The sequence below is a fragment of the Lepidothrix coronata genome, unplaced genomic scaffold, assembly GCF_001604755.1.
Source record: "Lepidothrix coronata isolate B3197 unplaced genomic scaffold, Lepidothrix_coronata-1.0 Scaffold43, whole genome shotgun sequence".
NCBI classification, from domain to species: Eukaryota; Metazoa; Chordata; class Aves; order Passeriformes; family Pipridae; genus Lepidothrix; species Lepidothrix coronata.
The window spans coordinates 795,012-809,552 of record NW_016690223.1 but is presented as its reverse complement, the minus strand read 5'-3'; the positions used below and the strand labels follow the sequence as shown (position 1 = coordinate 809,552).

At 43.2% G+C, this 14,541-nt stretch overlaps 1 protein-coding gene across 2 annotated transcripts in view; it reads left to right on the top strand.

Annotated features, from left to right (window-relative positions):
* The first annotated feature begins 11,918 nt into the window (after window positions 1-11,918).
* The window catches only part of SLC24A4 (solute carrier family 24 member 4), a 90,895-nt gene continuing 88,272 nt past the window's right edge, over window positions 11,919-14,541 (top strand). The window contains exon 1 of one of the 2 annotated variants that reach the window (XM_017813886.1): window positions 11,919-12,136. In XM_017813886.1, the coding sequence (XP_017669375.1) occupies window positions 11,980-12,136 (157 nt within the window). In that variant the 5' untranslated portion in view covers window positions 11,919-11,979. The remainder of the gene's footprint in view (window positions 12,137-14,541) is intronic. The other variant, XM_017813888.1, reaches the window with a different exon arrangement.

Genomic DNA, 14,541 nt, shown 5'->3' with positions numbered 1-14,541 from the left:
GAAAAGATTTTCAGTGTTTTGGATTCTGTTGTAATAATTTTCAATTGTATCTTTTTTAACAGCCTAAAAGTAAGAAAAGTAGCAGTTAGGATACTTACATGTTGTAAGTTAGCATTTGAAAATCACTGGTGAGCATGCCAATGCTGTGTCTTTATGTCAGGAGTAACTCAGTGTAATCCCCTCCACAAAGCTCTGAGCCAGAGGCACTGTCTCAGGGACAACAAATTGCAGTCTGGATTTCATGTAACTCTATTCACATTAATTGATTCATCTGCCTGTTCAAATGCGGGAAAAAGTATCAGGCCCTAGACATGATTATTATTTTGTGTGTTACTTTTAAGTGTTTTTTTTCTGGATGATTCTGACTTGCTCAGAGACTTAATGATGAGCTGAAAGATTTTTCTTTTCTTAGCACTTGATCTAAGGCCCATCAGAGTCAGTGAGCAGCAACTCAGAAACACTGAGGAAAGCAGAAAGGTAAAGATACTTTTTTAAACAAGACATTAAACAGGTTTTCATTCAGGGAGGGTACTTGATATAAACATTAAGGAAAGAGTAGTGCTTATTAGCTTCCTAATCACCACAAACCCTGCAGCAGTGCAAATCCCAAAGACTGGGGGTTGCTGCATTCCCACCTCAAACAAGTGGCGTAACAGGATGTCTGCCATGGCAGTTCACACAGCCAGGGCACATGGCGGAGTAGGCTGTGCCAGGCACGGAACAAAAGGAAAGCAGGAGGCAGCCTTGCTCTGGAAGTTTCTGATCTATTCTGAGGAGACAAAACCAGCTAAAACAAAGCTGTGCCCTTTCACTCGGTTTTCTTGGCAAAGTCAGAGCTAAGCCTCAGGAGATTTTGTGGGTTTGCTTTGCATATAATAAAAAATTAATTAATTAGGGTTAATTTAAAAACTGAAAACAAATTTTAAGGCTAGTTAAATCTTCTAGAATTCTTGCCTTTTTTTTTTTTTTCCCAATTAATTTGTTAGAGTCTGGAAGGCTAAAATAGAAAATACAGTTCAATTACACAATAGCTTGCTATGAAACATTCACCTCAATGATCTGATTTATTTCCAGCCTATCAACCATCTTGATAGTTTGTGCAGGAAAATTACGATAGATTTCCAACAGGGAGAAAAGCAAATTGCATAAAACACAGCCCAACTCTCTTCATTTGCACAGTCAATGCCAACAGCACAACCAATTCTGTGAGACTCTACCAGTCACAATTTTTTTAAATGATTGTGAAATGGACAACAGATCAGTTTTCTCCAGATAAACATTTATTTAGCCATACTGTTATGCTATTATTTTGTGTGCACCTGTGCATAGAAAGAATTACATAAATTATCTTTCCTCAAAAGCTGCAGAGTGAATATATTTTATGATGACCATTACAGCCTGTCTGATGCCCTGATGCTCTGCCATTTAGTTGTGAATTGGCCTGGCTGTTTGCTCCCAAGCTAACTGCGTATGGGTAGGATCTGCTACTCAGGATTTACTGGTAGCAAGGTCTTGCCTGTGTTCCAAGCCTCAGTAGACCACTCCCCTCATGCTGCCCTTACGGTTTACTTAGGTTGTGGGCTATGTGGATATCTCACTTACCATCTGACCCTCTATGTAATCCTCCAGGAGGAAGGCACTCTCAACAGTGCCTGGTTAAACCAGTGTTTCAGGCTCATAGGATCTGGCCTGCCCTCCTTCACCTTCAGGTGTTCCTAATGCGCAGTGGCAGCTGTTTACCTGCACTCTGAGCAAGAAGCTCCATCAGTAATGCTTCCATTTCCTTGTGGATCCCTGTGAAGAAGAAAATCATTGTTTCAAAGAGAAAGGCTTTGGAGGAACTGACAGTCAGTAAAAGCTCAGTTAGTCCCAAGGGCAACCTTTTGAGCAGGTTCTGGGCACCCTTCCAGGGAGGGCAGCTGTGGTGTGGATGCTGTAGGATGCCCTGGGCACCAATGGACAAGTGTTCAGTGTGCAAGTCAAACAGAGCTGTTGATTTGCTAGAGGTGTATTCCACTCTGCAGTCTACAACTATAATTTTTTCTAGTGGCTACTGATAGTAGGAATTACTCTTCTTTTAATAATCAAGATAATTTTCTATGCTAAGGAGACGTTTTAGACATCTCCCAGGACATTTCCTTTGCCCACAAGTGAAAGTACAATGGTTTTAAACATGATCTAAAGGGTTATGAAGAGCAAATAAAGCCCAAATCTCTAATGCTCTGTTTCTGAATCTGTTCCGAACAAAACATTTTCTGTGGCATATTTAAACATTTTAAGTGTTTCTGTGGTCAATTTGCTGATGCTTGAAGTGAATATGATATTCATTACAGAGGTTTATTTGAGCTTTTCTTGCCCAGAACGTAGCTGAAACATTGGATTTTCCTTTGTTACCTTCATACAGATAACGCATAGTTCAGTAAAGCTAAGGCTTAGTAAAGTTGCAGGAAAATGTTTTATGACGTGAGGACAGGTAAAAGCCATGAGTTATTCCTTCCCATGCTTGAGAGAGGTAATTATGGTATTGCAGGATATATAGTGACAGATAGACAAAGATATGTTTTTATATTTATCCACAAGTATATTTAATACCCACTTCTGAGCAGAATGTTCTATGTATTCATTTGCATAATTGGAAGGGGCTTGCCATATCTAGCTGCATTTTTACCTCCAGTAATGCTAATCTTCTTTTTCCCACAGTCTGATTAAACTTTGCAAGTATCTTGAATTACAACCCTCCAACTTCACAGCTCACTGCTATCAGTAGGGATTGATTTGTTTGAGGAAGCTGGTGCTCCTGACCCTCAACAATACCATTTTGGTTGCCTGACCTTGCTGACAAGTAACCCCTGTGGTCATCTCCAAAGACTGGTGTTATCTCCTGTGTCAGAAAGGACTTTAGCTACTGAAAAATTTGCACAGGGATGTTTTATTTTCTTGTCCCAGGGAAAAAGGTGGCCTCTTGTCACTTATAAACAATAAGTACAAACAGATGCTCAACAACAGCCCAATTAATTATCCATTTTTAAATTTCAAGTTACCCCAAAGCATGTCTCTGGATTTACTGATAGATGACTTACTTTTATGTTTAGCTGCCTCCTCACTCCATTGTTTCCATGGTAACGCCTCTGAAACATTGCTTCTTTCTGAGATGAAATGTAAAGTGGCTGAAATATTTGAGTGTTGAAATATTTAAATGAAAACAACAGAAAAATGGTGGAATGAGTCAGACATGACAGGTAGGCGACACCCTCAATAGCTGCTATTAAATCGGACTATGGGTAGCGCCACCTTTGCTGTTCTCCTACTACAGGCTGAGCGAACCCGTGCTGAACCCAGGCTGTTCTGATGCTAAGAGGCAGCTGAGCACACTTATGATCAAAGCTAGCTGAAAGAACCTGCTGCTACCCCTGCAAGGAGTTAGGTATAGCATAGAAGTTAATTTGCAGGAGTGCTGTATGTATTATTTGCCCCTGATAAACATTCCTTGTTAAAATTGGCAATAACTACAAATTTTATTGGTATTTTACTGTGAAGTCTGTCAAGAAGTTAACATGGAAATACTGCAAAAAGCAATACTGCCAGTGCTTGAAAACACACCAGTATTTGATCTGACTGTGTCTTTTCATTAATGGTAACAAGCAGGAGTTATCTGGGTTTGGAGGAGGTTGTGCTGCAGGTGTGGACATTTTTGTAGACATAAAGGGAGCTTTTATGGAGGATAATCTTCTTAAAGTACTGCAGCTACAGCAATGTCTCCCTCCTGCTACACCAACTCCTTTCACATTCACATTACAAGACTTGATCTTCCAAGTGGATGGATGTAGTGGTGCTCGTTTCCCCAGTCTAGGTTGTTTCACTCACCCTCCTGAACCACTTTGATTAAGGTTCCCTTTGTCTGCTCCCACAGATGACTGTGCCTAGCCTCCTTGCTTAGAACCATCTCCTGTTCTTGTGTACCAACCAAAGCTCTCTCTTCCTTCCCTTAAATGCCTCCTTAGACAAATACCTTTCCCCTCACTGTTCTGGACTCTGAACCAGCCTTCTCTGTTCTCCCCTCTCTTGTCTGAACATAATTAATGAGCAAATTAACCCTTCTTTCTTATCTTTTCCACACGAGACAACGTGAAACAGCAATGAAATAAATGCCGCAAACTCCTCATACAAAACACTCCACTGAGCACTGTTCCCACTCACTTGATTTCTCTGATTGCCATTCCTTCTAGACTATCATTTTACATTATTTTATACACTGAATTTATCTTCCCAGAGTAAGATTGTTTTGTTCCTACTGTCTATAAAAAAACCCTGATTTCTACTAACTTTACAGGAGTAAATGGTAAGAATATTATTCCCCTTCTCTAATTGACAGTTACGACAATTCCTCTTAGCTTTAACATTATAAATTTTCAACAGAATAAACTTTTGTTTTTGAAAGTCTGTGGTCAGATGAGAGGAAAAATCCACAGATCTCCCCAAGTTATGCTCACTAAGTGTTAAAAAAAGATGCCAGTCAAAGTGGGAGGTGTAAATTTTCTTAACGTTATTCACCATAATTTTATTTTAAAAGCTTTGATAGGCAGTCAAACAGCAATTTCAGTATAAAAATGGATATTAAGTTTCAGAGCAAGCCCACTCAAGACTAGGGAGAGTTGATGTTGCCTTAGGAAAAGGGAATGAACAGGATGACCTTTCCAGGTTCCTTCAAGCATATGTTCTACAAGTCTCTGAATAAAGACAGTTCTCACCTTTTCAATATTTTTGTTTCAAGGACATCAGTTACCAGGACATACATTCCTTCACTTACTTATATACCATTTGGAGTCTGCAGTTGTTTTTTTCCACAGTCACTAAGGATGAATACTCACTCCTCTTCCTAATCTAATGAGGAAAAGGAGCTACCCTGTTGAATCTCTCCCAGATACCCCAACAGGGCTTTCACTGAACCTCTTCAGCCTTCATGCTTTCAAGCACTGACATCATCTGAGGCTTTTTCTGTGTGAGAATTCTCCACAGCTTCCTCCTGTGTATTCATAAGATCACAGCAGCCTGTGGTTTGGGCTAACAACACATAGCTGTTGAAATTTTTTCTCACCGTAATGAATCAATTTTTGCTTAGTTAATGATCCTTCTTATTCTGAGGGACTAGCAAAGGCTTTTGGAAACAGATCCCAGTAGGTATCAAAGCTGAACAAAAATGTGGTTGATTGAGGTGTGTGAAGATGTCTCCTCAATAGCTGTTTTGAATTTCACTTATTTCACAGACATACAAGAACTTTCCAAAAGAAAACAAATGGAGAGCATTTTATGGAACTGAATTTAGTTTCTTTATCTGGCAGAGGAATGAAATTATGGAGAGCAAACAAATGTGTTGTATAGTGATGGAAAAATGCTGCGATTAGCCTGCAGAGCTTTGACCTTCCCCAATCCCTTGTATTTAGCATGATGGCAGCTAACCTCATTCCTCACAGTTATGGGTAAGCACAGTCAAATTTCCCAAATCCTCTGGGAATAGGGCTGAGAATCACTAGTAAGCTCAAACCCACATGTAGATTTGAAGAGGAGGAAGGAATTCTGCTTACAGAGAGAGGAACGAATGAGAAATTTGCACTGGGCCTAGAAGATCAAGAGGTGAGGAACAAAGTCATGCGTAGCAAAGAGAGGGAAGGCATAGGGGAAGCAGAGAAGTAGGCAGAAGAGAAAGTGACTGTGAGAGCAGAGAGTAATAGAAAATCACTGGCAAAATGAAAACACAGTAAAATCAATGACACTGGGATTCAGTGGAGACAGCAAACTTGAGAAACTGAGAAAGAAAGAATGGTATGTGTGTAGGGGAGGATATGCTGTGTAACAATCCTTGCAAGTTAACTCCCATTTCGGTAGGGCTTTATGCATGTGCATGAGTTCTTCAAATCTGGCAAGCATTTAATCAGATGCCTATAGCCCTGAAAAACCTAGTGGGCGTTAAACATAGATGCTGTGATGAATTTGGAGGGCTTAGACAATACTGATTTAAGGGGGCAAATATTGAGGTTTTTCTAACAAACGCCCTTTTTTAGGTAGATGTTGACTGAAACCTTATGGGTAGAAGAACATATTGAATACTACTGATATGCATAACGTCTCATTCTGTACTGCAAAAAGACATTTTGGCAGACTTAGAAAAATAAATAGAGCCAATGTACCTAAACTAAAATGTGTTAACAGCACATGACATCAGGAGTCAACTGATCTTATTTTCTTGTAGCTTAAAGGAGATCAGATCAAGTGCCTACATCTGGTTTGTACCTTTTATTCTTACTGTATGGCAGGAAGATTATATGCATTAGCTTGACCTCCTTCCTGGGCTTATGTGAGGTTGTTTATGGCATGTAGGATATGAGGAATTCTTGCTTGTAGCATCTCTACATACTGTGGGAGAATCCCATTATTTTTGATTGACTACTGTTGAACTCCCAGGTAGGGTCTTGGTGAGTGCGTGGCTCCTAGACAAGCATTGAATGTAGGGTGTAATCACAGATGCTCATCAGAAATACAAAGTAGCATTACCCAAGATTATTAAAGAGAAATCAGCAGCAGGAAGAATGCAAGATATAAAATACAAGGGAGGAGTTGGGTAAGCTAAAGAAAAATGTGGTTCCGTATTACAATGTGAGACTGCCTTCTTCTTCATCGCTATTTAATTTTGGTTCACAGTTGAATTAGTTGCAGCCTTGGAAGCAAAACAAAGGTCTGAGTTAAATTACAGAAATAACTCTGTATTAAGGCAAAGTTTTGCCTTTGAAACATGCAAAAGTGTAATATGATAACACAACTGACAACTGTCCACTAGAACTGGAAAATGAATGGGAGATAAAAATCTGACAATTCATGGAAAGACATTGAGGATCTTAACACAAGGATGAGTCCTAGGTACTACAGTTGGAGCTTCTCTGTAAATACAGTGGTCCCAGTTCAGGGTTTACACATCACAGAGACTCTGGTCAAACCCTCAGTGCTGCTGACAACACTGGATCTGCTTTCTAAATTTCCAGTATGGTTCAGCAAAGCACTTTTCACCAGTTCCTGAAGAACCATGTGTATATACATACACATCTAAGGAGACATGGTGGCCTGAATTACTGTTCAACATTTAAATATTGACATGCTAATATTTGCTTTCTCCAAGCTTATATTGTCGAGTCATATTCATGTGTCCCCCTTACCCAGGGACCGGGTCCTAAATAAGCACAGGATTGCTTCCTCCTTGACAGTCAGGTGATTATGGACAGCACTGAGCTAAGGTTCTCTCCATGACTGCCTCATACGAACTACCTGGACCAAATAGCCAAGGTGGGATCCCAGTCTCTTCTCTCACCAATGCCTTTCCTCTCAGTTGAATTTTTATGGCTTATGGAAGATTTTCTGATCTTTTTTAAGGGAACATTGTTGGCTTTCCTTTGATATTACCTTCTGACTGTGTGGACAGAACAGGAGAATTGATATATGGATGCTCTTTATATCAGTTGGAAAAGCTGGACTTAAACAGGCTCCTAGGGCTGGTTGGGGGCCTGTCACAAACAATCATCTCCTAATCAGCCAGGCTGCTCAGCTGATGCACTCTCAGCTCTTCTGTACTGGAACAGTCTTCATGGACAACTAACAGGGCACCAGTTTCCAGCTGCCTGGCTGTGCTGCTGCTTTTTCTGCTCCTTTTAGGGGGTGCCATAGAGAATTAATCCAAACATACTTCTCCTTCAGCTCTCAGCAGCATCAATATTTTCTTCTCAGATGAGCTGCTTTCATGGATCTCCTGTGAGACGCTCCCTAATTCAAAGCCTTTGGCTGTTACTCAGTTCAAGATACTAATTGTGCTTGAGATGAAAAACAAGCAAATTTGGCAGTGCAAGATGAAACTAGCATTAGTATGTGCTTCTAGTGAGACATTTTGGCATAGGACATACACAAAAGTTAAATGATCACAATGATAAGCACAGTAACAAGAAAGAATTGTTTCTTGCACTTGGCTTAAAGACAAGTGCTATTTAATATTTTCTTCCTTTACACTTTGTTTTGATGATATTTCCCAAATACCTTTAATTTTCAAAATGTAATTCTTTAGAATTCCTAGACCTAATCTGGAAAACATTTTGTTCTTACTATAATGGAAACAGAACATCCAGGGTATCACCATACCACTCACTGTGAAGGCACCACTCAGAAAACCATGTGTGTCTCACTCTTTCTTTCTTTTTTTTTCTTGAGACTATTAATGGAAGACTGCATTGAATTTATATACAGATGTTCTGGTTCCAGTAAGAGATAGCAATAATTTAAGATTTAAAAAATGAATGTAAAATTTGTAATGCCACCTTAGGCAGAAAGCATTTGCCTCTTTTTTGCCTCTGACACCGTATCACTATACCCTCATAAACAGCATGGATGTCTTAAATCCATGATGAAAATGTTGGGACGTGATTGCAGTAACAACCTCCACGTGAATGGCTTGAATGCACTCAAAGAGATCCCTGAGGTGCAGATCCTGACTGCTGTTGGGGAGAGGTGACTGGAGCTGAGTTCTGCAGCATACCACTTCCATTTGAGACCTTCTACACAAAGAGGTATCTGACACATTTCACAAAAACAACCCACCAAAATAAAAGTGATTTGGAATTCTGTTCTGAAAGTTCAGTATTCAAGAACAATTTTGAGGCTGCCCTGTGATTACCAGACTGATTAAAAATGCTAATCAGAAGCTTGTAGATTAGGAGATTAGTACTGTCTGAACTTTGATCTGCCTCCTTTGTGTACACAGGAGAGGGAGAGACACACATCATCATGGGTAGCAGATTTCTGTGTGAGAGATTCACAAGAGATCTCTTCATGTTTTTGGGTTTAGTGTTTTGCTTTTAGTTGCTCACAGGGAAGGCCTCAGGGTTTCTATAGTCACTAACTGTTACCTCTAAAACAGACAACTTTTTAATAGCAAGAAGAAGGAAAACAAACTGTGTCTGAAAAAGGCAATATTATAATTGCATTCCTGTTACTAACCATGTGGTTTGGTTTGATCCATGTGATATTCATAGGACTTGACAGAATTAATGAAAATCCCTCACATGTGAAACTAAGGACCTCTAACAATGGTTCACTTCCATGGTCTTTGTGTAAACATCCCATAGACGCAAATATGAAATACCTGTGAATACCTGTGAATCACGACCTGTGATCAGGAGTGCCATGGCTTTGAAAATGTCATCAGTATAAATAATAAGTAAGAGAATAAACATGGTAAATAGAAAAATCACAAGCAACCTCCATCAGCTGCAGCAAGAGACCCAACCATCAGGACAGCTTCTCTGAAGCCATGGCCTTTATCAGTGAAGAATGGTCAGGCATTGGAACAAGCTGCCTTGGGAAGTGGTGGAATCACCATCCCTGGAAGTGTTCAAAAAATATGTAGATGGGGGACATGGTTTAGTGGTGAATGTGTCAGTGCTGGGTTAATGGTTGGACTCGATCCTACAAGTATTTTCCAATCTTAACAATTCTATGATTCTAAGAAGATTATAAACTTACAGCAAGTGGATACTGAAAAAAACAACAATTCTCTGCAATACCCTCCAGTGTCACCATCCTTCTATTGCTAGACAAAATCTTCATACAGAAAACTACAGTCTTATTAAAGCTCTTATTAAACACAGAAGAAGAGGATGGCAGACTGGTGTTCACATTACCACTCTGGATGGAAGCAGAGGCTTTAGTCCCAGCAAAGAGGTGATGGAAAGCCACGTGAGGAATTAGCTTTCAGGTATTATGACAGCTGACAGGGTATGAAAGTGGCATCTCTACTGACATGGCCAACCAATACCTTCACTGGAGCTTAAAGGTCTCCAATGAAAAAAAACCCAGTCCACTATAAACAACAGTGCTGATCTAAAGACCTTCATTTGCCTTTATCCAGATTCCGATGCCTCTGTGTCTAACTAGCCTATAAGTTTTCTTGGTCAGGGATGGCTTTCACCATTCTGGGTTCAGAACAGTGAGATTCTGGGTTCAACTGTGAGATTTCTTATATGGCCATGGAGAGAAATAAAGGGACATAATCTGGCTGGTAATCTTCTCTATTACCTTCTTTGTAGTAGGCAAGAGCTTTCAGTGTTATTTTTCCTATCTCAGCAGCTATAAAGGGAATGGAAGAGAGAAGACTGGAGCATGTCTCAGCGCCATTCTTCTAACATGTAGTTGTTTTCCTGCTTTAATGTAAATCAGAAGGTCAAAAGCCCATTAGAGCCTAGGTGCCACTGGAGCCTGAACAGTTAAGACACACAAGTTTCTGTAGCTATGTGCATGCCAGCAACAAGGTTAACACAGCTGCTTCTCTTTGGTTCCCCAGTCTGAGTAATGCCTTTTGCACTTGAGACAATTGGCAGTCTTCAGCATGAATCTAAGAGCAATTTCACACGCAGTGTGTACCACGGCATCCTGAGCACTGTGCTGCTGAATCTCACTACAGCAGATAGAATTCACAAGCAAAATTAAAAAAACACATTAGAATGATGGGAAAGCAGAGGATTGGTGATATTTTATTTGTGATGATTTGTTTTTGTAGGCAGGATATTTGTATTGTAATTATGACACCATTAGAAACAATGCCAGATATGAAGCATTGTATGTCCTCAAGCACATGGACAAAGATCCAGCGGGAATCACCTGAAAGGCCTCCTGTTGTAAACCAAATGCTGTATGGAAAAGAAGATCAGATGAGTTAATCCTGTTTTGCCTACATGCGCTTCCTCACATGCACAGCATTTCTGGGAGGAATACATGAACTGATGCCTGTGCTGTAGGAGGAAGTTCCCAGAGCTGCTCTCGTTGGCTAACAGTAACCACTTAATTAATGTAAACATCAAATTTTAGTTAAAAAAAGAAGCAAAATCCACTGTGGCACAGTCTGGAACTAACCACCGTTGCACAAAATGGGTCATTAATTTGTCGTCCTGAACACCACATGTTCGTTGTAGTGCAAACTGCTTGCAGAAGTATCATTCTCCCCATGGAAATCCATCTTGAAACGCATCTCCTGGAGACAGCTGGAAGAATCCCGAGCCATCAGTGCCCGACGCCCCCCTCACCACGGCACCCCGGCACTCTCCCTCCAGCCCACTGCCCTCCGACCCGCTCCAGTGGCCGCTATCCCACCCCAGGCGACCCCAGCCCTGTCCTGGATCCCGGTCCGCACCCCGGCTCCGCGGCACCTGCCGCTGCCCGCTCCCCTCCGCGCACCGATGGCCCCGCCAACCGCGGCACCGGGAGCGGGTCATTGCTGCACCGTGCAGGGGAAAGGATTAATTTCGCCAGTTATTTCTTCCCCCCGGCTCCGCGGCGGGGGAGGGCACACGCGCGTTGCCATGGGTGCCGGAGGAGCACCCAGAAAGTTGCGGGAGAGGGGCGGGGAGAAGGGGCCGGGCCGCCCGCCGGGGCTGAGTGGCCACTCGGCGCCGCGCTGAGAGCCCGCGGGCGGCCGTGACGCCCACCTGCCGCCCACGGCTGGCGGCAGGGGAGGGAGGGAGGACAGGGATAAACTTCAAACTTGGCGGAGCGGGCGGGCAGGGAGCAGCATGGATGTGTCCGTCGTCCCTCGGTGCTGACTCGCAGCCCGCGGCGCGCTGTGGGGCGGGCGCTGCCCGAGGAGCTCGGCGCGCCGCCGCGCCGCTTCCTCCGCTGCCGGCCATGGTGCGTGTGGGGCGCTGGGCTCAGCCCGGCCCCTGAGCGCGACGCCTCCCCCCGCTCCGCTCCAGGGCTGCCGCCGCTTCCCCGCGCCCCCGCCCGCTGCCACCTGCCTCTCCGCCGCGCCGCTGTCGACCTGAGGCCCTGGGCATCGCCTTCTCTCCGCGCTGCAGCCCGCCCGCTATGGAGCCGCCCGCGGGAAGCTGGCGGGAGTGAGCCCCGCTTTTCCCACCGACCCCGCTGGCCGCCCCCTCGGCGCCCGCGCTCGCTCCGATGGAGCCGGAGGAGACGCCGCTCGCTCCCCCGAAGACCATGCTGCTTATGCTGAGGAAAGTTCGCAAGAGGCGGGAGATGCTGCTGCAGCAGCTGGGCTTCATCTGCGCCATCCTCTTCTTCGCCTGGTGCATGTCCAGCCTGCTCTCCAGAGCGGGTGAGTGGCGGTGGCGGCGGGACCGGCGGACCCCGGCAGGGCCGGGCGGGCGGCTGGGGCGGCCCGGGGGCTGCCGCCGCCTCAGGAGCAGCCGGGGTTTGGCGGGGTCAAGCGGCGGCGGCTCTTCCCGTTTTGAGTCTCCCAGTGGAAATGCCCCGGCGGGCGGGGGAGCAGCGCGGGTTCCGCGGGAGAAACCCCTGCGCCGGGCGGAGGCGTGGGGTGGATGTGGATGCCCCGGGGAGAGAGGTGGCTGCGCCGCTGGCGCCTGGGGGTTCAGGGCTCCCCGGCCCCGAGTCCGCCGTGTCTCTCGGGCCATGGACCGAAGGGGCATCACGGGGCAGCTGCGTGCTTGGAACGGCCCTGAGAGAGTTTCTCCCTGCCGCTGCATCAGAGTTGAGTTCTCTCCGGCCGCTTGTGGTCCCCGTTGCAACTTCGGGCCACCTTTCATTTTGTCCTTAGGTTGTAAACCTCCATCAGCTACAACTGCTGCTTTTCTCAATCTCACACGCACACCTAACATCTTGCCCCCCCCATTACAGTATGAATTTGACAGCAATTCTACATTTTAGGCAAGGAACAGTGCTAATCTTATGTTTTGTAGAGAGAGTATTATATAGAGAGTCTTTTGCATCCTTTGTGCAACTGCTGTGTTGGTAAACTGATGCATTTATAATTAACCACATGGCTGGGCTGTAAAGTGTGCAGCTTCAGGCCCTCTTCATGCAATATGCTTCACATCACTCAAATACAAAGACTAAGGTTGCTGGGGCAGCACTTGGGTCCCTAGATAGGGCTGCCAGCAGTCCTTGAGGATTTAAGAGCAAAATCAACTAAGCCTGGATCTTACGTCTACATTTAATAAAAGAAAATCAGATTTCAGCACAATTAGGATGGGCCATATGCTTAAATTAGAGTTGAAGTTCAAGTGTATGCTTTAGGGGAGAAAAATCTGCTGGAACTTGTTATACTTTGTAATGCCCTTGTGCTCGAATTATTGCCTGATTTGTTTGAGCTGTATCTAGGATGGCAATAAGCCATCCATAAAAGAATTCAGCATCTTAGACCATTTAGCATATTGCTCATCTTAAAACTTTCAACTTGTATTTTAAATCGTGGATTTACAGTATACTGTTGGTTTCTTTATTTAGAACTGTTTGTCATGCCTATGGGATTTTTTCTCTTGCACCAGCTATTTATTTTCATAAACTTACTGGTTTGTGAAAACAAGTACTGGGGGTATGAATATGTTTGCATAGTTTGAGGGTTTTTTTTCTTGAACTTATTGTTTTTCTAGAACTTTTTTAGGTTTACATGAAAAATGTCATGACTAATGAAAGTTTTTAATCTCCTGGGTTATCAACTAAATCCCTCATAACCTAATTTTTTTATGGTATGCTGCATCAGGTAGTTGGTTTTTTTTCAGCTGGCTAATTTACAATACATATTATCCATAAACACTGACCATCTGTTCTCTATGTTTCTTATAATTGTGGCTCAGAATATTTTAGCAAATGATCTAGAAAATCTAAGTTCCAGGCTAGATTTTTTTTTCTTTGCAAGAGTTACTGTAACAAAACACAACCATTACATGATGACAATGTAAACTTTAAGATCAGCCATGAAAGAATTTTTGTTGTTATTATAATATGTTCATTTGAAAAGGATAAGATTGAGGTGGAAGTGATTTAATTAAGAGGTTCTGTTCTTTATTTGATTATTTTAATTGCATACCTTACATTATCACAAGTGCTCCTGTACTCTATTTAGCAGGTTTCATTGAGAATGCTTCTGGAATATGAGTTGAGGCAAAAGCTCCATTGACTTCTAAAGAAGTTTGTTTTTCTTAAGACTTATGAGGGTTCACTATGCAGTTACTTTCCATTTTCTTTGACAAGTTATGAACGGTTTGATGTTATCGAATATACCCAACACTGAAAAGTTCAGCATCTAGACTCAGAATAAACTAAAATGTAACTGGAACATGCCCATACGCATTTTTATTTTTTTTGTGAAAGCAGTGATGCAGTATATGCAAATGCAGATGGCAAAATGGAAGTGTGGTTGTTGCTTATGTCAGCATTGCTGGGCTGTTTCGTCTATAGGAACTGCTAAGAGTTGGCTTTCACAGGTACCAGCTTCAGCATTTGCTTGCTGCAGAGTATTGTCCTGTTGTGGGTCACAGCCATTCTGATGGCCAGAGCGTGTTAACAGCTCAGATACTGCACCTTCATAGCTGGTTACAGCCTTGGTAGGTGGGAGCACCCAGCATACGTCTGTTGGCACGTGCTCCAGTCACACCTCGATTTTGCTGCGCTTACATTCTGATGGTCTGCCCATGCTCCTCACCAGTGGGTGCACACAGTCCAGTTAGGATGATGTACGAAAAATCAGCTTTAATGGGCATA